Source organism: Muscardinus avellanarius, assembly GCF_963383645.1.
Source record: "Muscardinus avellanarius genome assembly, chromosome: X".
Taxonomy (NCBI): Eukaryota; Metazoa; Chordata; class Mammalia; order Rodentia; family Gliridae; genus Muscardinus; species Muscardinus avellanarius.
Genome location: NC_137792.1, coordinates 123,398,617 through 123,420,449, shown reverse-complemented (window position 1 = coordinate 123,420,449; position 21,833 = coordinate 123,398,617). Strand labels below are relative to the sequence as shown.

The window sequence follows — 21,833 nt, the reverse complement described above, 5'->3', positions numbered from 1 at the left end:
TTTTAAATATTTATAGTTAAGTGCCAGAGCAGTTGGTTTGCTATTTGTTACAGAATGGTGTTGAAATACTCTAGTAGATAGAACTATGGGGAAATGATTATTAAGCATATTCTAAGTAAAGCACTAACTCTGTAATATCGCAGTGAGGTCAGATAGCTTCTAGGCTGATGGTTTTGTGGTGTTACCTAGTTCTTATCAGTTAGTCCTCATCGCCTTATTCTTTCCTCTGTAATAGCATTGTTCAATAATAATAAAATGGCAGGCACAGATAGAAGTCATATATAGAACTTAAAGTTCTATTATAGCCATATTTTAAAATAATAAAAACAGTTTAAACAAATTTTACTGGTAGATATTATTTTATGTAAAAATTTATTATAACATACAATTAACATAAAATTATAAAGAAGATATTTGACATCTTTCTATAATATTAAATCCTTCAAATCCCATATGCCTTTATACTTAAAGTACATATAAATTCACACTAGCTACATTTCAAAGATTCCATAGCTACATGTAGCTGGCAATGACCATTTTAGACAGGCAAAACTGGATAATGATACTTGGACTTTTCCTTTTTCAGTGTTAGTAACTGAACTCAGTGCCTTGCCCAGGTTAGGCAAGTGCTCTACCACTGAGCTACCATCCCAGCCCAGATCCCATTGTGAAATTTGCCCATGGGGACCTGAAGAAAGAGAAAAGAAAAATCAGAAATTATAATGCTATTATCACAATCAACAGGTCTTAGTGGTTCCCTTGTACCCCTTTTCTGTGACTATAACATGGCTTTATTTGCAGCGCCCTGAGTTCAGTCCCTAGCACTGTGATGGAAACAAATTGCTCTTTTTTCATATTGGAGAACTATTAGGTAAATAGTATAATATTACAAAATAATCTAGAATGTTTTGGTTCAGAATCTGAAATGTATAAGGGGCATGTTCATACAGAACCATGGCCTTCAATATAGTCTTTGGTGATAGTAACCAGAGACATTAAGGAAACAATCAGGATCTGAGTCATAAGTCTTTAAGGAAAAAAATAACATTAAGTACTACTTTCATAATTCTTTCCTTCTTATATATTTTCCCAAATGTTTAGTAGTTTAATGCAATTCAAAAGTCAAGTTTGAATTTTCTTTTTGTATATTCAAGTTAAACAACAACAAAAAAAGCATATTTCTCAGAGTTGAAAAGAAGTCTATATTTTTTATGCCACAGAAGCTTTGGTACAAATCTAAAATCATATAATATTCTGTGGCTTCACAATGTAATGCTTCAATTTAAAACGTATCACAGGATCATATAAAAGTTGAAACTACAATATAGTATCTCTAAGAGAATATCCTAAAAGCCTTCTTTGACAAGATGATCTTATCATTGCTCAAAAACATGCTAAAAATGTTCTAAATTTGTGCACTTAATTGAGCGAGCAATATCAACAATATATGATATGCTTATGTGCCAAAATCAATATATTTGCACAAGTAAACTAATTTATCAGGAAAAATTAAAGTGAAAGTGGGAAAATAAATGAATTGTAAGTTGTGATTCAATTTTGGTTGGAGTTCATGAATATAATAAATTTCTTTCTTTCTAGGAAAAAAATTCAATGTAGCAGTGTAAAAATGTTTTAATTTGGGGCTTGTGAGAGTCCTTTTACTTTTTACTATATTTGAATTCTATGTTCATGAATTTTACCTTTTGCAATCCTGGATTCATTTATTACAAAGATCAGCTTATATATTTTGAGTATTCATGGCACAAATGTTTTATAAACAGTATTTCTAACATGTCACTTGCCAACATTTTCTGATGAAAAAGACAAATGGGAAAAAAAATGCATCTCCTCGGTTTTCTACTAATTATGTAATATATAAGCTTATTGTCATAAAAGCCTTATTTTTAAACCATAGCATAGATGTTCATAAATAAGATTTTAATAAAATCTCAAGGTCTTTTTATGTTATATAAAAGACTTTTGTATCATTAAATCAGAGAATCTTGCTCACCTTCACAGCCCAGTTAACAATTAAAATAGGCAATTTATGTTTTCATGTACTTGGGGTATTTCGGGTAGTTACCGTCACCTCACTTAATGAGAGTAACATTTGAAATGCTTTGTTTTCCTCGCTGTCAACCTGGTGAAAATGCACCTAGATAAGTAATATTTGATCAGAGTACTCTGTGTTCTGCATTCTGACAATACTCTTTAATATGATAATCAAAGAAAAAAGTAGTCCTTGAAGGAAAGCTTTGGCCTTGGGTTCTGCTACATAAAGAATCAACACTCATCTTCACTATTCAAACAAGCTTAATAAATCTACATAAATATTCTTGGCTGACTTTATGCAGTATAACATCAATCAAAGTACATGATGTTATATTTCCTAATTTGATAGGCAGCAAGAAACATTTTCAACTTTATATTCAGTGGAATGATTAGACTTTTTAATTGCTTTTTAATTTCTGCTCTGTTAACAAAAAAATGAGTTTCAAGGACTACAAGATTTTTTTTCTAATAATAAATTTTTAAAGCTTAACACAATTGACCATTTTATAAGGCTTTCTATTATTTATTGCAAGTTTATACCACAAAGAAAACTAATAACTTCATTATTAAAAGTAATTATAAACTTACTGATTATTAAAAACAGTAGATTGATTCAGGTAGACAACATGTCCTTTCAAACCTTAAAAATAGCTTTTAATTGTGCCATTTTATTATATGCCCTTGTTTTATTACTAAAGGGATTAGTCTTTATTATAAACGTGCTACTCATGTTATATGAAAATATGGGCACTCTACATAAATAGATAAAATCTTGATTTTTTAAGTATGTTATCACTTATCACTAATTATTTATTGGGTAAATATACTGCTTTATGTTCATGTCAATTATCTTTGTAAATATGCTTGGCAATTTTTAGCATATTACCAATGATAAATTCTTCCAGTTATGATTATATATAATCTTTATAATTTTTACTCTAATAATTATAAAATTATATAGCCGGGCGAGGTGGCGCATGCTTGTAATCCCAGCATTTGGGAGGCTGAGACCTGGAGGATCACAGTTCGTGGACAGCCTCAGCTACTTAGTGAGGCCCTCTGCAACTCAGTGAGACTCGGTTTCAAAATAAAGAATAAAAAATAGGGCAGGGGGTGTAGCTCGGAGGTCAAATGCCCCTGGGTTCCATCCCCAGACCCGCAAAAAAAAAATTATAAAATTATAAATATATTTCTATTTGAACAAATCAGTTCTAACTTTAAAATTATATATAAATGGTTTATAAAATATCAGCATTGAACATTTATATTGGCCTTTGATGAAAATTGGTTTTAATGCTTCAATTATTCATTTATAGTCTTAAATTATATATCCTTATTTTTTTCCTTCTTGGGATTTTTGTTTTTGATACTGGAAATTGAACTCAGATTGTTTCTATTTCTGAGTTATATCCTCAGTTTTATTATATTTTTTTTGAAACAAGATCTCACTAAGTTCCTGAAAGTCTAACTATGTTGCTAAGACTGGCCTTGAACCTGAGATCCTCCTGTCTGTGCTTCCCAAGTACTGGGATTACAGGTATGCATTAGTATGTCAAACATCCTCATTGGTTTTTCCTATTTCCTCTCCATTGTATAGAACACTTTTAAAAATACTAATTTATTAAAGTATATAGAATTTGTCTCATATATTATTTATTTACATATCAGCACAAAGAACAAATTTAGTTTCAATCTTCATTAATCTTAGAAGCTTGGGTACACACATTCAACTTTATAGTATGTGTAAAAACTGTATTATAGTATTATAGCTAAATAGTTCTGTGAACTAGAATAATATGGTAATAGAAAGAAAACAAAAACAATAAACTTATAACCAGTCACCTTATTGCTAGTTAATTTCACCTAGCCATGATCTCTAAAATTAGGTTTTGTATTATTTTCTACTAAAACATGATTCTTCCCTAAAGAGTAATGCTCAGAGGAATACAATTACATATTATAATGTTTATTAATTTTTTTTATTAGTGCACTGTAGTCACATCATAATGTGGTAAAGATGGAGGCATACATGCACACATCACTCATTTAGCCCTTTTCCCAATTCCCTCCCCTCAAAAGTTTCCATTCTCTAGTCGAAATAATATAAAATCAGAAACAGCTCACACTGGAAAAACAACATGTCAAATGCAAAATACTACTTAAATGTTTAATACAAGTATCTATTTATATAGATGTACTTTTTCTTATGGAGTGGATTATATAGGAATATAATAGATACGTTTGCTTCTGAGAGTAGAGTTAAACTTACCCAATGCTTATATGCAAAGAAGATTAAGAATATTGCAAGAAAAAGTCTAAACTCCAACTAGTTGCATGTTTTCCAGATTTTACTTATCATCTGTTTTCATGAACAACAATAATTGGAACTAAACAAAGCAATTCAGATAGATTTCACACACACATACACGCACACGCACACACAATACCTTAGCATCAATTTCTATAATAGATTTGATATGTAAAGGAAACATAACATTTCCATGCTCACTGCAGTTTCTTCACAATAGCCAAGATGTGCAAATAACCTAGATGCCCATCAACAAATGGACTGATAAAGAAAATGTATATACATCTAATAAAAAAATTATTCAGCTTAAAAAAAGATATCTTAAAATATGTGGCAACATAGATAAACTTTGAGAACATTACACTTAGTGAAATAAGGCAGCCACAAGAAAGACAAATGCTGCATGATTCTGCTTATATGATGTATTTAAAGTAGTCATTTTAAAATATACTTGATCATAAAATAAAAAAATGAATCATGGCTTATGTTATAATTGAAAAGAAATATTATTAAGGGCTGATAATCCACATAACTAGAAAACTTTATCAAAACACGTTTTCTCAGTAAGCAAAGGAAACTTTTCAATTGTTAGACTCACCCATGATACTCTGAGGGGAAAAAAACTACAAAGAATTGAAGAAAATCCCACTAAAACCCCCCTACAGTCTATAAACACTAAAAGAAATCACGGTTATATAGAATAAAATATTATTTCATTATGATATAAATAATAAAAAATATATGTATAATATTTATATCTGACAAGGGCTTGATATTCTGAATATATAAGGCAATTTTAAAACCTCAATAACAAAAGACAAATAACTTGACTTCAAAATGGGCAACAGATCAAATTTCTCAAAAGAAGACATAAAAATGGCTAACAGGTACATGAAAATCAGTCAGTATTACTAATCATCAGGGAAATGCAAATCAAAAACACAATGAAATATTATCTCAACCCGGTACAAATGACTAATATAAAAAAAACTGAAGCTAACAAGTGCTGATGAAAATATAGACAAAAGGTAAGTCTTGCATATTGTTGTTGGGAATGTAAATTAGAACAGCCATTATGGAAAACAGTATGGCGGATCTGCAACAAAATTATATAATGAACTCCTATAATATCCAGCAAGCCCACTTCTGGGCATATATTCAATGAAAATAAAATTTGTCTATTGAAGAGACACCTATCATCCCATGTTAATTGTAGCAACATTTGGCATATTAAATAAATGGAAACTAAATGCCCAAGTGACCATCTGCCCATCAACTGACTAACAGATACCTATCTATCGATCTACAATTAGCCTTAAAAAATAAAATTGTCATTTGTTGCAAGATAAGTGGAAATGAAGATAATTAGGTTAAGTGAAGTAATTAAAATACAGAAACTCAATTACTGCATGAATTTTCTTAAATGTAGTGGTATTAAAAATTAGTTCCGCCACTATGGATATTCTTGAGAAAACTGAGAATGGATCCACCATACGACCCAACTATACCGCTCCTGAGTATCTTTCCAAAGGGACTGAAATCAGCATATTATAGTAAACATGAATATTCATGTTTAAAGCAGCAAAATTCTTAATAGCCAAACTATGGAACAACCCAGGCGCCCATCAATAGATGAATGGACCAAAGAATTATGGGATATACACTCAATAGAATTCTACTCAGCACTAAAGAAGAATAAAAAGATGTCATTTTCAGGGAAATGAATGGAACCGGAGAACATGTTAATTGAGATTAGCCAGGCACAGCAAGTGAAGGGCCATGTGTTTTCTCTCATATGTGGAGGGTAGAGAGTAATCAGGATACAAGGGAGATTTTAGATGATGGAGGAGAAATCTGAGGGGAGCAGGGGAGATGGTCTTGGAGAGTGTCTGTAGGGGGGATAGGGAGAATTAATGAAGAAAACACTTCCAATGACATTATGTACATATATGAGAATACCAATGCCAAGCTCAATATCCTGCCTGGGAAAGGGGAGAGTGGGGAGAGAGCAAGGGGAAAGCCCACCAAGTACTTTGTGCACGTATGTCACTATCACTGTGAACTACATTCTGATGTGAGACTACAATGCACCAATAGCCCATGAAATAATAAAAAAGGATCCCACAGAAATTAAGAGTAGACTAGTGTTTACTTGTTTAAAATAGAAGGCAGGTAAACATTAAGAAAGCTTTGTCAATGGGTATCAACTTACAGTAAGATAACAGTAAGAAGTTATGGCATGCTATTGTACACTGACTGTAGATTACAACTGTATACATTTCAGAAATCACAAGAAAACATTTTGGGAGTTTTTACTAATAAAATGAAAGAAACGATTGAAGATATAATTATGTTTAACCTGATTTAAAATGTATATAATACTTTTGAGTATCAAGCATTAGATGGTACCTCAGTCATATGTACAACTTTTCTATATTGTGCACCCATTAAAATTAAACATTAATTCGAAATAAAATATATAGCCGGGCATGGTGGCACACACTTGTAATCCCAGCATTTGGGAGGCTGAGACTGGAGGATTGTGGTTCGCAGACAGCCTCAGCTACTTAGTGAGGCCCTTTACAACTTAGTGAGACCCTGTTTCAGAATAAAGAATAAAAAATAGGGCTGGGGGTGTAGCTCGGTGGTCAAATGCCTCTGTGTTCCATCCCCAGACCCGAAAAAAATATATATGTGTGTATCTCAAGTTGAAAAATTAAAAGTAAAATCATTGAGTGAAATTTTAAATGTTAGGGATAAGCTCTGATGACAACACAGAACTACATCAAACAATATATTTGTTTTCTTACTAGATGTATTCTTACCTCTTTATCCTTTTATCCACTCATAGATTTTTTTTTTTTTTTTACTGGGGATGAAACCCAGGAGAATTCTACCTCTGAACTATACCCCCTGCCCTAGTTTTTTATTCTTTATTTTTGAAACCGGGTCTTACTGAGTTGCAAAGGGCCTCACTAAGTAGTTGAGACTGTCTGCGAACCCAGATTCTCCCATCCCAGCCTCCCAAATGCTGGGATTACAACCATGCACCACCACGCCCGGCTCACTCATAGATTTTTATTGCAGATCCTGTAAAAAACTTGTTCAGATAATCTCATTATGTCCAACGTGCTGTTGTGCTACTTTAAGCACGGAACATATTCCAAGTTCACACCCACTTGTGCTATAGTTTCACAGCGGTGTAGTCATCTAACCCACTCTTCTAACTTTGACTCAGAATTTCCATAGATACTTGGCATATGAATTTACAGAAAACTGTAAATGAGAAACAGTAAAAATAACTCAATCTGTTTTTTTTCTGAAGCTACACACCATGATATAATGTGAGTTCAAATGTCTTTGTAGCATTGCATGTGTATAATTTCATTCAAAGCTAGTTCTCATCCTGTGTTATATAACAGAAGAAATTGAAAATTATTTTAATTTAACAAAATTAAAATTACGCAAAACAAGTGAAAAATTAAGTAATGAATTATTTTAGAAAATGGCACTGCAAAGTATTATAATGCTTACATTTTGTCTATCACTTATTGTTTCTTTTGGAGAGGGTATAATGTGAGGAGAAAATGAGTTGTAATAAGGTAGACTTATTTGCAACTGTGAGACTGCTAGTTTAAACTGGATGTATACAGGGATTAGATGAATCATTCCCAAGATAATGTGAAAATAGTGTTATCTATAAATCATCACTGCCAATAGCTTTTGTAAGTCATAAAATTGTCATATATTTACAATTAACATATGGCTGATGTACTGAAAATTTATAGGCAACATTTTATTCTTTGTTGAATGCTTAATATCTACTACCTCAAACTTCCCAGAGTATTCTATCCTTTTATTCAAAACATGAAGCTATGTTAAGCATATAGCAAAGTACCTGGCAGATAAAGGAAGTTATGTAAATGTTACTTACTATAGTATTGCACAGAATTTGGAATAAGTGAAGAATGTTGGTTGGAAAGTAAGGAACAGGATAAAAGAAAAAGAAATGCAATTTCTTATTTTAAGGTTTGTTATATCATGGAGTGAATTCATTTTCTCCCAATGTCAATATAGGATACCAGATGACTATCTCCCCGAAAGCCACTGTGTTACCCTGCTTAATGCCCCAGAGTGCAAGGTAGGATATATTTTCAGTCTTGATTGTTTTTAAAACAAGGATCCACTTTTATTCATGTCTACGTTTTCACAACCTTTTCCAACTCAATCAGCATTCAAATCCAATATTGTAAGTCTAGAATTTGTAAAGGTGACTAATTACAAATGTTGGAATAGATAAAATTGTAGGAGAAAAATTTAAGCTTCATAAATTTATATATTTAAAAACTAAAATATATGTCAAATGACCACTGGCTAGACTCTACTGGTACCAGTATTGGGAAGAGGTTCAAAATGTATTAATGTGCCAGTATTGGGAAAGATTTCCAATCTTAAAATATATCTTTGGTAGTGAAGAAAGCCAGGAGTTGTGGGGAGACGGCTGCAGATTTCACCACGGATGATTAGCAAAGGAATAAAAGAAGCCTAGGACCCTTTTACATTTCTGAAGAGAGGCCAACTTCCTCCAGGATGTGAGGAAATCTCAGATTCCAGATAAGCAACTTAACACATTTTGGAGTGTAACAAAAGGTGTGGGGGTCTGGGCCAGAGACAGAGCTGCCCCTCTGCCCGAGAGGGGGTGGATCTGGTTGGGCTGGAGACAGAGCAGGATTCCTGGGTTAGAGATAGGGCAGGACATCTACATATCAAAGGACCTGCTGCAGACCTGGTTAGGCTGGCTAAAAGAATACTGTGCATCCAGAGATTTTTGGTGATTTCTTTCAAAGCACCCCCTTCATATTATCCTTGGGTAAACTGAAGCTGTAACTGTCTTTTGTATTTCTATTTCTTTAATAAACTCCTTTAAATCTTCAGCAAGAGTCTGGGCTATTACATATTTATCCTTAGCTCAGGACAAGAACCTGCAGGACTTTTTGTTTTTATTTGTGTGGGTTTTTTTGGGGAATTATTCCCAGGGGTCTAACAAAGGTCCCTGGGGACAGTTTCCCAAACCGTAACATCTTCTTCAAAACAGTATATCCATATAATAGCATACTATTCATCTACAAACTACCACTGAACTTTACACTTAAAAATGGTTTAGCATAGAAGTTTTAAATTATAGTTTCATCAAAACTAAAAAGAAAAAAGGCTTTAAAATACTGATAATACTGATACATTCTACAACAATGCATTATGAAATAAGACAGTCACAAAAACTCTAAATGATACCATTTATATCAAATATCCAGAATTGTCCAATCCAAAGGTGAAAAAAATAGGTTAATAGTTTCCTGAGAGAGGAGGAGGAAAGGTTATAAGATGTAGAGTAATCAAGGTTGATAGCTAATAAGTATAGAGTTTCTTTTGGGGAATGGTAAAAATGTTTTCAAATTAGATTGTGGTTATGGTTATGTAATCCTGTGAGTATACTAATAACGGTTAAACTTTATGCTTCAAATGGGTAAATTTTATGTCATGGGTATTATATCCCAGTGAAAATGCTAAAATTTGTTTATGTACACATTTATCATCAATTTATTCATCACACTTAGAAGCTTGCTTCCAAAGAGTAGAGAATAGTAGGAGGGAATGGCAACGTTCAAGGCAGAAATCACCTTAACCAGATTTTAAAAGATAACATCACATCATATTGTCAGAGATTCCCCTCCGGGACTTGGGAGGGAGAGACTTGAAATGAAGACATGGACAATTGCTTCTCATGCAACTGACAATTTTATTCTCTAAAACTAGGTTTCTTATACCCCTTTTCAGCTAGGTTAAGTATCATGTCTTCATGGGAAAAGGCAAACACCAAGGTAAAATGGGGATTGTTAGGTATAGGGCTTGTGCCGTAAATCACTAAAATACAATAATCAAAGGAAACTAACAAAAACTGGGGAGAACAATGCGAACTCTTAAAAGATTACTGAAAATGTGATGAAGATCAGCTCCTGCTCTCACTGGTAGGCCTCGGGGAGCGAATTCTGTAGAGAACAGGAGTTACACACAGAGTCTTAGAGAATTTGACCTTTTGTCAAACCACCTTAACTTGTTGGAAATCTTTCATTCCTCAGGCTTCGTCCATGTCCTCCATCATCATACCAACATCATTTTGGGTAGTCTGTATTGGGATGGAGGGAAATGGGGAGGGGAGGCACCAAAAGCGTGTTCATGTATGTTATTGTCAATATGATTTACATTATGTTGTAAGACTGTAATGTACCAATTAGAGCACAAAAAAGATAACATCACCAGTGGTATCATATAGATATTATGTTCCCCCTGATGAAATGGGTCAAGATTATGAGAAATAGGCCGGGCGTGGCAGCACACGCCGGTAATCCCAGCATTCTGGAGGCTGAGACCATAGGATCAGGGTTTGTAGACCTCTGTAAGTAGAGGTCCTCTGTAGGTAGAGGTCCAGGTAGATTCTGTAGTTATAGATACATATATGATTTTGAAAAGCTACATTTCTATTTATGTACTTTCACCTCCCTTTCGGTACACAACTATTTTCATGTACACTAATCATTTAAAAAAAATATCTTTTTTTTTTTTTTACTATTTTGTGACTGACTAATCTCACTTAGAATAATGTTATATATCTTATTTCCACCTATAACTATACCTAAACCATAATATTTCTGCCCTGGCATTCCTTTTGAACTAGTATTGGAAAGAGGTTTTAAAATATATTAATGTATCAGTATTGGGAAAGATTTCCAATTTTGAAAATATATCACATATACTAAAGAAGGCCAGGGCTAGCAGAAAGGAGGGACTTGTACTTTACATTTCTAAAGGGAAGGAAAGAAAGCTAGAGCCAGGGAAAAGGCTTCTTTACATTTCTAAAAGAGAAACAAATGGCCTAAGGGATAGAAAGAAATCACAGATCCCGGAGAAGCAATTTCACACATCTTGGAACAAGAGGTGTAGAGGGCTGTGTTTGGAGGTAGGACACCCCCCACCCCTTCCAGGGTAAATCTGGCTGGAGACAACAGAACTGGCCTAGAGATAGGGCTAGAGATATCTACAGATCAAAGGACCTACCTCAGACTTTGTCGGGATAAAAGCACTCAGGAAACTGGAGTTCTTTGGTATTTTCATTCAAATTGCTCCCCTGGGCCACTTTCCGGCACAGGGCTGTAACTATCTCTGTATTTCTATGTTTTAATAAATTTCTTTAAATCTTCAGCGACTGTCCAAGCTATGCATATTTATTCTTAGCTTAGGACAAGAATCCACGTGTTTTTTCTGGTTTTGGTCGTTTTGGGTTTTGTTATGGGTTGAGGGAAAGTGTGTCCGGGGATCCTAGCAGGGGTTCCCGGGAAACAGTTTCCCCATAACCATATTCTCCCAATCCGTAATATTTTTGGCACCCACGCGGGGCTAACTTTGTTTTGGGGTCATCCCACTGTGTCACTCTGTGGCATGGTGCTGTGCTCTAAGCTCTAGCTTTTCTCTCTTTCTAAGGGCGCCAAACCACAACACTTTTTTATTGGGGAGAAACCAGATGATTTAAGGACAAGAGCTTAGTGTATTTTCTGTCATGTACCTGGTCTTCAACAAACATTGTTGAAGATAAAGAAGGAGATGTGCCAAAAGGCCCATAATATAGGAAGAGAGAAGGAGAAAAAGCAAAACTGTGCAAAGATTATATCAATTATTTTACACTCTAAGTACATTAAAACTAAGGGGAAAACAGGATTACATCTACAAATACACAAAAATTTGATATTATATGAAGGAATCATAAAACTGCCTACTTAAAAATAACCTATTTGAAAGTGACTAACTTCATTTGTTGGTACATTGAAATGTGAAAAATGAGTACTGTTTTACGCCTACACATTGAAGTTGATAATTATTCTTAATATGAATTTAAACACCCATAAAAATGAAGAGTATAACTATTACTTAATACAGTGTATCCTGACTTTTACTGTCTTCTTCTTTCAAGTATTTTTCAAAGCATCACCATGAGAACTAATTTGAGTAACCCAATTTAACTAAATATTTTTATTACAACAATTCAGGAATAATATTATCATTATTTATACTCAAATAAAAAATGAAATGATATAGTGCTTTTAATAGTTAATATTTACTTATTTTCCTCTAAATTTTATATCCTTAGTTTTATAGTCAGCTCTTACATTTACTATAATTTTTTTAGATTTATCTATTAGTTTAACTATAATTTCCAAATATTTTGTCAATTTTCTCAATGCTATTCAATAATTTATAAAATCATGTCATGTTTTGATTATTTTTAAATCATATATCAAGTATATAAAATATTATGTTCAGCTTCAGTACTATTATTTTACATTCATCTCTCAGTTTCTACTTGGATACATCATTTTAATGTTAAAATTTTATATATTCCAATATTTACTGATAGAAATATTTCTTCTATTTTACTTTACAAAATATTTTTCCCTTTTTTTGTCATGCTAAAGATTTAACCTAGGGCCTTCCATATGTTAAGCCCGTGGTCTCTCAATAAGCCACATGCCCAGCAATATTTTATTCTTAAGAAAGCACAAGTTACTATAAGTTTATAACATTTAATAGAAGTTCTATAAAGTTTCCCATTTTTTTCTTCTTTCTTCTAGGTTATTAATATACTTGTAGCACAGCAATAAATACTGACTACAAAGAAATTTTAACTTTGTTATTATGGTGTAAATTCAAACTGGTGTAAATTCCAACAGCTGCTTGTTCCAAGCTGCAAACTGTTAAAATGTGTTTTCTAAATCTAACTTTGATCTGAGCAATAGCTAAATAATGTCTTTCCCATCTTTTCAATCAGCAATGATATAATTAGATTTGATTTGATTTAAGAGTATCAAGCATTTGTCAATTTTCTTGAGTGTTGTCATATTAAATGTATAATACATTTGATCATTTTTAAAGTATTTTCTGTTTTTAGATTGGCTATATTTTGAACTACTATTAACTGATTTTGAAGCTTCTGAAGAAATATATAATTTTAACTATCTCTAACACACCCCACTATTTAACATCATTATTAATAAGTCTACACAATACATTCGGTGAACATGCACACAATAAATACCAAATATAGTTATAAAATTATATAATTATTAGATTTTTATATAGGCTTTCATTTAATGTTTTTAGAAAATCACATTCTTAACATTCATGTTGACATGTTAAATTATATTTTTAATATTTTAAAACTGAAGTGTCAGATTTTAAACAAAACAAACAGGAGAATAAAAATTTAATAACATTCTAGCTCCATATTCTGGTTACTTTACAAATTAACTATCATGAAATTCTATGTGATAATTTAGTATATTTTTGAAAATTTATGTTTGTGTTTCCTCCAGGTTATTTATTGTCAGTCAGTGTTTTTTATTTTTTATTTTTTATTTTTTTTAGCAATGGCTCCTCTTGAAATCAACTCAAGATTTTCAAGGAGATCAAAATGGCAACAAATTGTTTATCTTAAGAGCCTCAAAGTTGTAACACAAAGCCTGCAATTAAAAGCATGAGCTTTGATCCAAAAGGACCTTTGCTGCTACACATTTATTAATATTTTAACCAATATTCTTTCCAGTTAAAGTCAAGGTGAGTGTACTGTGGGTGTAGCTCAATGGAGAAGTACTGAGTTCAATCCCCAGCACAACAACTGGGTGTATACACATACACACACAGACTGGAGCACTTTTTCCAATTGTCTATTGTTTTGTTCTTTGAACTATGGTTAACCAGAGGGGAAATAGTGATGAGCAAGTATAAATTCAATGGCTTCAAGGTTTTGCTTGTTTCTCTTCCAGGTATAATATCAAATCAATGCATACCAAATCCCAAAACAACCGTTAATCATTACTTTTGTAGAAAGATCTAAAGCTGATACTGTAGCCACTAGGTGCATTTAGCTATTTGAGCACTTAGAATATGTTTTCCTGGCTGGAACTGATATGTTCTGTCTTTGTCAAATACATGTCACATTTTGAGACACACTGTGAAGAAGATAGTATTGGTCAAAATCAAGAGTAATAAATGAACTTGAAATTCAATATGTCTGAGCTGTAGTTTCAGATGAACAATTTACCTAATCAGAAAGTGGCCTATTCTTTGTTTTATGCTTTTCTTGTTGCATTGCAGTTATACATTGCACTGAGGTTTAGAGCAGTGAGAATATATAAACATATACAATAACAACAAAAATATTGCATTGTATACTTAAAATTTGCTACGAGAGAAGATCCTAAATATTCCCACCAGACTACACACCAAATAAAAATAAAGTAAAATAAAATAAAATAAAATAAAGGACTTTCAGGGAGATGGAGACGGAGGGAAGCGGCACAACAGCCAGTGACTTGATGGGAAGTGAGCAGCCTCAGCTTACCAGAATTGTAAGTGGTCTGCTCCTTGCCCCACGCTCCAGAGATCATATTGCCCAGAATCTCAAATAGAGCCTGCAGCAGAGGTGACAGATTCCACCTCATACTGCAGAGATCCAGAGTGTTGCTCAACAACACTGTAAGTAAACCAGCCATCCCTATGGGAGACCACCAAGCTTGGCCACAGTTATTCAGGCAGAAAGCAAAATACTCTTAGAGTTTGAGACTTTGCAGTTCATCCTGCTGAGAGTGGAGTAGGCTCTTGGACACAGCGGAGGCACATATTAGGAACAATTCACAGGGTCAATCGGGCAAAGAAGCCTATAGTCTGCAGGGTGTGACAGCCTAATACAGCCTCTGGAGATCATCACAAACCACCCAATCGAGGTGACCAACCGAGCCCTATCCGTGGAGAATGCAGATTCCTACTTATACACTAGGTCTGGTCCCACAGGCACCCGCCAACTTCCTAGGCAGGGAAATAAAAGAGTTCAGGGTCTGTGGAAAGCATGGAGATCATCCCTTACACTGGATCCAGCTCCAGTGATACAGGCTGGGGAAAAATGCATAGACTGAGAGAATCTCAGAAAGAGGCCATTTTTAAGAGCTCAGAGACCCAGGCTTGCAGCTGGCATCAAAACCTGTTTTTTTTTTTTTTTAATAAAGAAAATGGATAAACCACTAGCCAACCTAACCATAAAAAGAGAGAATCAATGCAAATTACTAAAATAAGAGATGGAAAAGGAGATATTACCACCAATAGTATGGAAATTCAGAGGATTATCAGAGACTAATTTGAAAAACTATACTCCAACAAAATGGAAAACTTAAAAGATATTGACAATTTTCTACACAGTAAGTCCTTCCTAAATAGAATGAAGAAGATAAAGAAAATTAAAATCAATCAGTAGCAATCAAAGAGATTGAGTCAGCAATAAAGTGTCTATCATCAAACAAAAGCCTAGGACCACAAGATTTCCCAAGTATATTTTACAACACCGTTATAGAAGAGATAATCCCAATACTCCTCAATCTATTTTATAAAATAGAAATAAATGAGACTCTCCAAAATACATTCTACAAAGCCAAGATCATATTAATACAAAACCAAAATAAAGAGAACTCAAGAAAACTATAGATCTATATTATTGATGAATTTAGATGTAAAACTGCTAAACAAAATACTAGAAACAAGCACTCAAAATCACATTAAAAAAAATCATATGCCATGACCAAGTAGTGCTCATCCCAGGAATCCAAGGCTGATTCAACATACAAAAAAATGCATGTAATTCATCAGAAAAACAGAACCAAATACAAAATTACATGATCATTTCAATAGACGCTGAAAAAATATTTGACAAAATATAACACTTATTTATGCTAAAAGTACTGAAGGTAATTGGAAGAGAAGGAACATACCTCAACATCATAAAATCAAGATAAAATTGGCCCATAGCCAACATTTAATGGGGAAAAACTGCAAGAATGCCCCCTAAAAACAGGAACAAGACAAGGATGTCAATAATGACATTTTTTTCAATATAATACTTGAGATTAATGAGGCAAGAGAAAAATATCAAAGGAGTAGAAATAGGAAAGTACTAAAAATATTCCTGTTTGCAGATGACATAATACTATAATTAAAAGACCCAGAAAATTCAACCAAAAAGCTTAGAGAACTGATCAACAAATTCAGCAAAGTGTTTGAACACAAAATAAATCTTTAAAAAAATCAGAAGCTTTCTTGTATGCCAACCATAAATTTATTGAAAAAGAAATTCAGAAAACACTTCTACTCAGGATATTCCACAAAAAATAAAATAATTAGAAATAAACCTAACAAAGAGGGTAAAAGGCATCTATAAAGAAAATTCAAAAATGTTGAAAAAATAAATCAAAGATCTTAGGAGATGAAAAGGTCTTACATGTTCTTGGATGGGCAGAATAAAATGGTCATAGGAGGAGCTCTAGACAAAGAAGGAGATTCTGTAGATGAGTAAATAAGTTGACCTAACTGAGGGGAATGGGTGGGGGGAGGAGGGAAATTTCTTAATGTATATGACTTACATTCATATATATATCAAAGTCAATCACTAAGCCAAACATGAGAAGAAGAAATAGGAGGGAATGGGAAAGGGCTAAATGAGTGATGTGTGCATGTCTGCCTCTACCATCTTGAACTCCATTAAGATGTATGACTACAATGTACCAATTAAAAAATATAAAATATAATAATGGTTAAAAATAAAGTTGCCTGATTAATAATCAATGTTTGCATATCTTAACACAAAATACCCATTTTTACAGTGTATTTCAAATAAAACATTCTACCTAATAACTGCCTCAAGTAAGAGGTGGACAGAAAATAAACATATTTCTGTAATGCCAAATAATATTTTTTACCAATTTTTCAAAGCAAGGCAAATAATAATAACTACCAAATGAGAATTAACATGAAGAAGCAAGGTCAAAATTTGAGAGATAGGTAAGCATAGAATCTCATTTTTCAGTTAGATTATATTTCAAATATTCTTGAAAGGCATTTTCTACCCAACTTCATCATTAATGCAGGTCCTTCAGATTTTAAGAATCCTCACAGGCTATATCTTGTTTATGTTGGTGGTGATGGCTTGCTTCAGTTAGCTTATTTTGTTTTAATAGATATAATTAAAATATGAATTATAATCAATAGCTTTTTGTATATACTGTTTTCTTGCCTGAGTCTATCTTTGGTATTAATACTTTAGTTTGAATAAAAACAAGAACTATCGATATAAAACATGGATATAATTTGCTAAAGTCATCCATGGTAAAACTTTTTAAAAGAATAAACAAACATAGCAGTTAAAAACAAGTGTTAATATGGCATTTAGATATTTTAGTTAAATATCTCAAATTAAGAGAGTCATTTCCTAAAATTGTGAATGATCCATTTTACAAATTACAATGGGTATATATTCTGAAATATATTCTGTCATTTGTGTATATATTGAGTAAATCGATAGATTTAAAAATTGTTATCTATAATGCTTTAGTAGTGATGAATAAATTAAATAAAAATGGTTGAAACACTCAAAATATAGTTCATTGAATCAGTACTTTGAAAATGTTCTCAAAACATTTGCAAGATGATTAGTTTTTATACTTTTTGTTCTGTAATCTAATATAAGTAATATCAAATAAAAAAGCATTACTCAGATAATGGAAACTCAGACAGCAGACAAATGAATATACTATTGCTTACAAGCCTTATAACTCAATGACAACAGAAAATATGTTGATGCAGGTGAAAGTCACGAACTTATACTAAAATGTGCAAAAAGTATACTTGTAAACAAATCCAAGAAATTAATTTATCAATTTTATCACTGTATTTTTCCTAAAGAGCAATTTACAAAATAATTTTTTCCTGAATGAACTGAAGCATATGTGATTTCTACTTTGAGGACAAATAAGATATCTCTTTATATGGAAGTTATTCTCTTACTAAAAGCATTTGTGTGCATATATTTAATTTACAAATAGAGGAAAAGCCTATGTATTTTAGAAAATTATTTAGTGTCATCCATGGAAATCAGTCAGCCCTCAATGCAAAAGTTGAATCAATGAAATAATCTTAGCTTCATCTATTTATGATTAATGTCACAGAGTACTATTTCACATATGAAGTATGCTTAGAAAGTTATTCCTATGTGTGATAAATAATAGCCCAAATGTATACTTTGTATACTCAAATGAACTGACTATGATAAGTAGATATACAAAATGTTATAAGAATATTTTCATAAAATATAACAGTAAATTATACTGTGGTTTTTCAGTATAGTTTGGAGTCAGAATCCAGTTGCATTATGAATATCCTAAGTACATATTGTTCAATAAAAACAAAAATGTAGGAGTTTAATTGGAGTTATAAATATTCAAAGATGTATTAGCAGTTTAAAAGACTCAGATTTATGGTCATCTTACATAATGAAAGTGCTTTAAAGATTATAAAATAAAAATAAATTCTTATAATATTTAACTTTGCCTCAGTTTCCTCCTCTGAAAACTGGGAATAATAATAGAACCTGCACATAAAAATGCTACATTGAAAATATATGTAGATCTAGGAACAGTGTATAGAATATTATACTTATTAAATTACTAGTCATTTTAGATTTTGGTATTATTACCATTGTTTTTATATCATCACACTTGAGAAACATAGAGCTTCCACAATTTTTAAAATGCGATAAAGTAGAGATTCTGCAAGTTCCAATGACTTTGTTAAAAGTTTACAACTAGTGAGTTGCAGGACTGCCATCAAAATTCATGGTATTTTTACATTAAAATGCTATTTTCAATAGACTTATACATCATTATGATCCAAACACTTTGATTTTGTATCACAAACACAAATGAGTCCCCATGACTATTAGATATCTATAGTTTTTGAATAGTGACAGGGACTACAGAAAAACTCATGAGAAAAGGAGTGAGGAAATGAAGAGCACACACAGCACTCACTTTAGCCTAAGTTGTCCCCTAAATGTTAAATATTTAAAAATTTTCAAAAGGAGCCAAATATTTCCCTTGAAATTTCCCTACTTGCATGGTTGCAAAATATTTTATCATGGATATCAAAACTGATTCCATAAGGTCACAACAGAACTATGTAATTTAATAGAAAAAGTCTAAAGCAACATTCAAAATACCAAAAGTAACAAAGCATGCTCTTAGTATTGCTATGCCAAAAATAAAGGTAGGTTCTTCTTTACCTAATGATTTAGATTTATGACTTTAAGATGATTTATCATTTAAGTTATCTTTCATTTTATCAATATATCAATGGAATATAAATAACAGTTAAAAGTTTATGAATAAAATAAATAGCTATTTTAAATAGTAATGGAATGACATGAAGATCCATCCCCAAATATGGCCAATAAAGATGCATGCATATGCACAAAATTAGCGTCATATGTATTTGGAACTTTCAGAGTATCCTGTATCATTTTAAAATTTTTTCAGTGCAACAAAATTATATGCATTTCAACTGATTGCTTAAACTCCATGTTTAAAGAAATGTGTTGTCAAATTACAACACTATAGACTCACATGTAGCCTATACATTAAAATTTTGCAGAAAATTACATTTTCCACATTATGTACCATTTCACAAGAAAGTAAACTTTGATTATATAAATAAGTATATATACATCATACATTTTTATTTATTTATTTATTTTTGCGGAACTGAGGATGGAATCCAGGGGCATTCGACCTCTGAGCTACGCCCCAGCCCTATTTTTTAGTCCTTTTAGTTTTGAAACAGTCTCACTGAGTTGCCAAGGGCCTCGCTAAGTAGCTGAGGTGGTCCGCGAATCGTGAGCCTCTTATATCCGCCTCACTAATGCTGGGATGACAAGCGTGCACCACCACGCCCGGCATACCATACATAATTTATGCTTCAAATTGGATTGAAATATTGAAAATTGTAATTTTATCAGACCAAATACTAAAACTGCTTACACTGCCAGAGGCAAAGTGAATAATTGAATGCATAGGTAATTTGAAAGTAGCTACTTAAATCCAATAAATGACCCTGTGGTCATATTAATTTCATTATCTAAGGACTGGTGACATATAATTTGAAAAGGTATCTAAGAATTCAAAATATAAAACGAACTGAATATCCTGTATCTGTTTATTTAAAACATATTAAAATACGTTTGAAGCAAACAGTTGAGATTGCAGGGCTTTATGAGATGTAGGAAAGTCAAAAGTTCTTAAAACAAACAAAAATCAGCAGTTCATTGTACAATGGAACATGCAGCTTGGTCATGGGTTGGCATTGATTTCTACTGTACCTTTCTTTAGTCCAGGAATGAAAGCTAAAAAGAGATTTTAATAAAGTTAAACACAGTATTTTCTCTTATTCGCAACACATTTTATCAGCTTAAATACAGAAACACAAATTTTAAAACACTGCATTATATTTTCAACCTCACTTTACAGACCACCATCTATTTCTGTTGAAAAAACTAGATAAGGACAGACGGTCCATGAATGCTCTCCTCTATAATATATTTTTGTAGGATTTGACTAAGCCTATACAAAATTTGTCTAAGCCTTTTTGGAAGCAATGATTGGTCCTTTCCCTGAAGGCAATGTGTTTTTACTTATTCTTTTAGGGACTAAATGCTTTTTAGTTTTAATAAGAATTCAGTGGATTTCATGGCTTTACTGCCTGTGATGGCAACGGTTTAGTCCCCTATTGAAATGGAAATTAATGTCAGGGGACTCTTCTAGCAGAAATGTAGTATAAAGAAATATTGTATTTTACTTAACAGGTTGCTCCATCTCTAAATTCTGATGGTGAAAATAGTAATGGAAGTAACCAAAAATCAATAGATACTTGAAGGAGAATGAGTAAAGAAGCTTATTCTTATTATGGTTTAACTCATTTGATAATATAGCTATCTTCACAAATAACATTTTATATTATTTCGCACAATTAAAATACAGGGATTACAGATTATTACCATATTCACTAGGTAAATTCAAGCTAAATGACTTTGTTCAAACCCTACAAGATCATGCTTTATCTAAAATGAGCATCAATTCCTATTTTTCAAGAAAATAGTTCTAAATATATAAAACCTTGATTTTTTTTTATCAGTATGATAAATTACTCTCAATTTTTTTTTGTAAAATTTTAAGGACAAAAGTAAAAGTGATTTCCTAATAACTTTTGCATTTTAGGAAATATATAATAATGTTAATATAATAATGAAACTTAAAATTAAAAAATTTGAACATGTCTAAAAATCTACTTCTGCTGGGCATAGTGGCACACGCTTGTAATCCCAGCATTTGGGAGGCTGAGACAGGAGGATGGTGGTTCAAGGACAGCCTCAGCTACTTAGTGAGGCCCTCCGTAACTTAGTGAGACCCTGTTTCAAAATAAAGAATAAAAAAATAGGGCTGAGGAAGTAGCTCAAAGGTAAATTACCCCTGGGTTCCATTCCCAGTACCACAAA

The 21,833-nt window shown here is 32.4% G+C and overlaps 1 protein-coding gene across 7 annotated transcripts in view; it reads right to left on the bottom strand.

The window, feature by feature from the left end:
- PCDH11X (protocadherin 11 X-linked) overlaps window positions 1–21,833 on the bottom strand; it is a gene marked incomplete at both ends in the record, with an annotated part of 600,787 nt that overhangs the window by 93,649 nt on the left and 485,305 nt on the right. For 5 of the 7 annotated variants that reach the window (XM_080719417.1, XM_080719418.1, XM_080719420.1 and 2 more), the window contains one exon: window positions 20,661–20,684. The exons of the other annotated variants lie outside the window; for them this stretch is intronic. In XM_080719417.1, coding sequence (XP_080575543.1) covers window positions 20,661–20,684 — 24 coding nt within the window. The remainder of the gene's footprint in view (window positions 1–20,660; window positions 20,685–21,833) is intronic. 7 annotated transcript variants of the gene reach the window in all.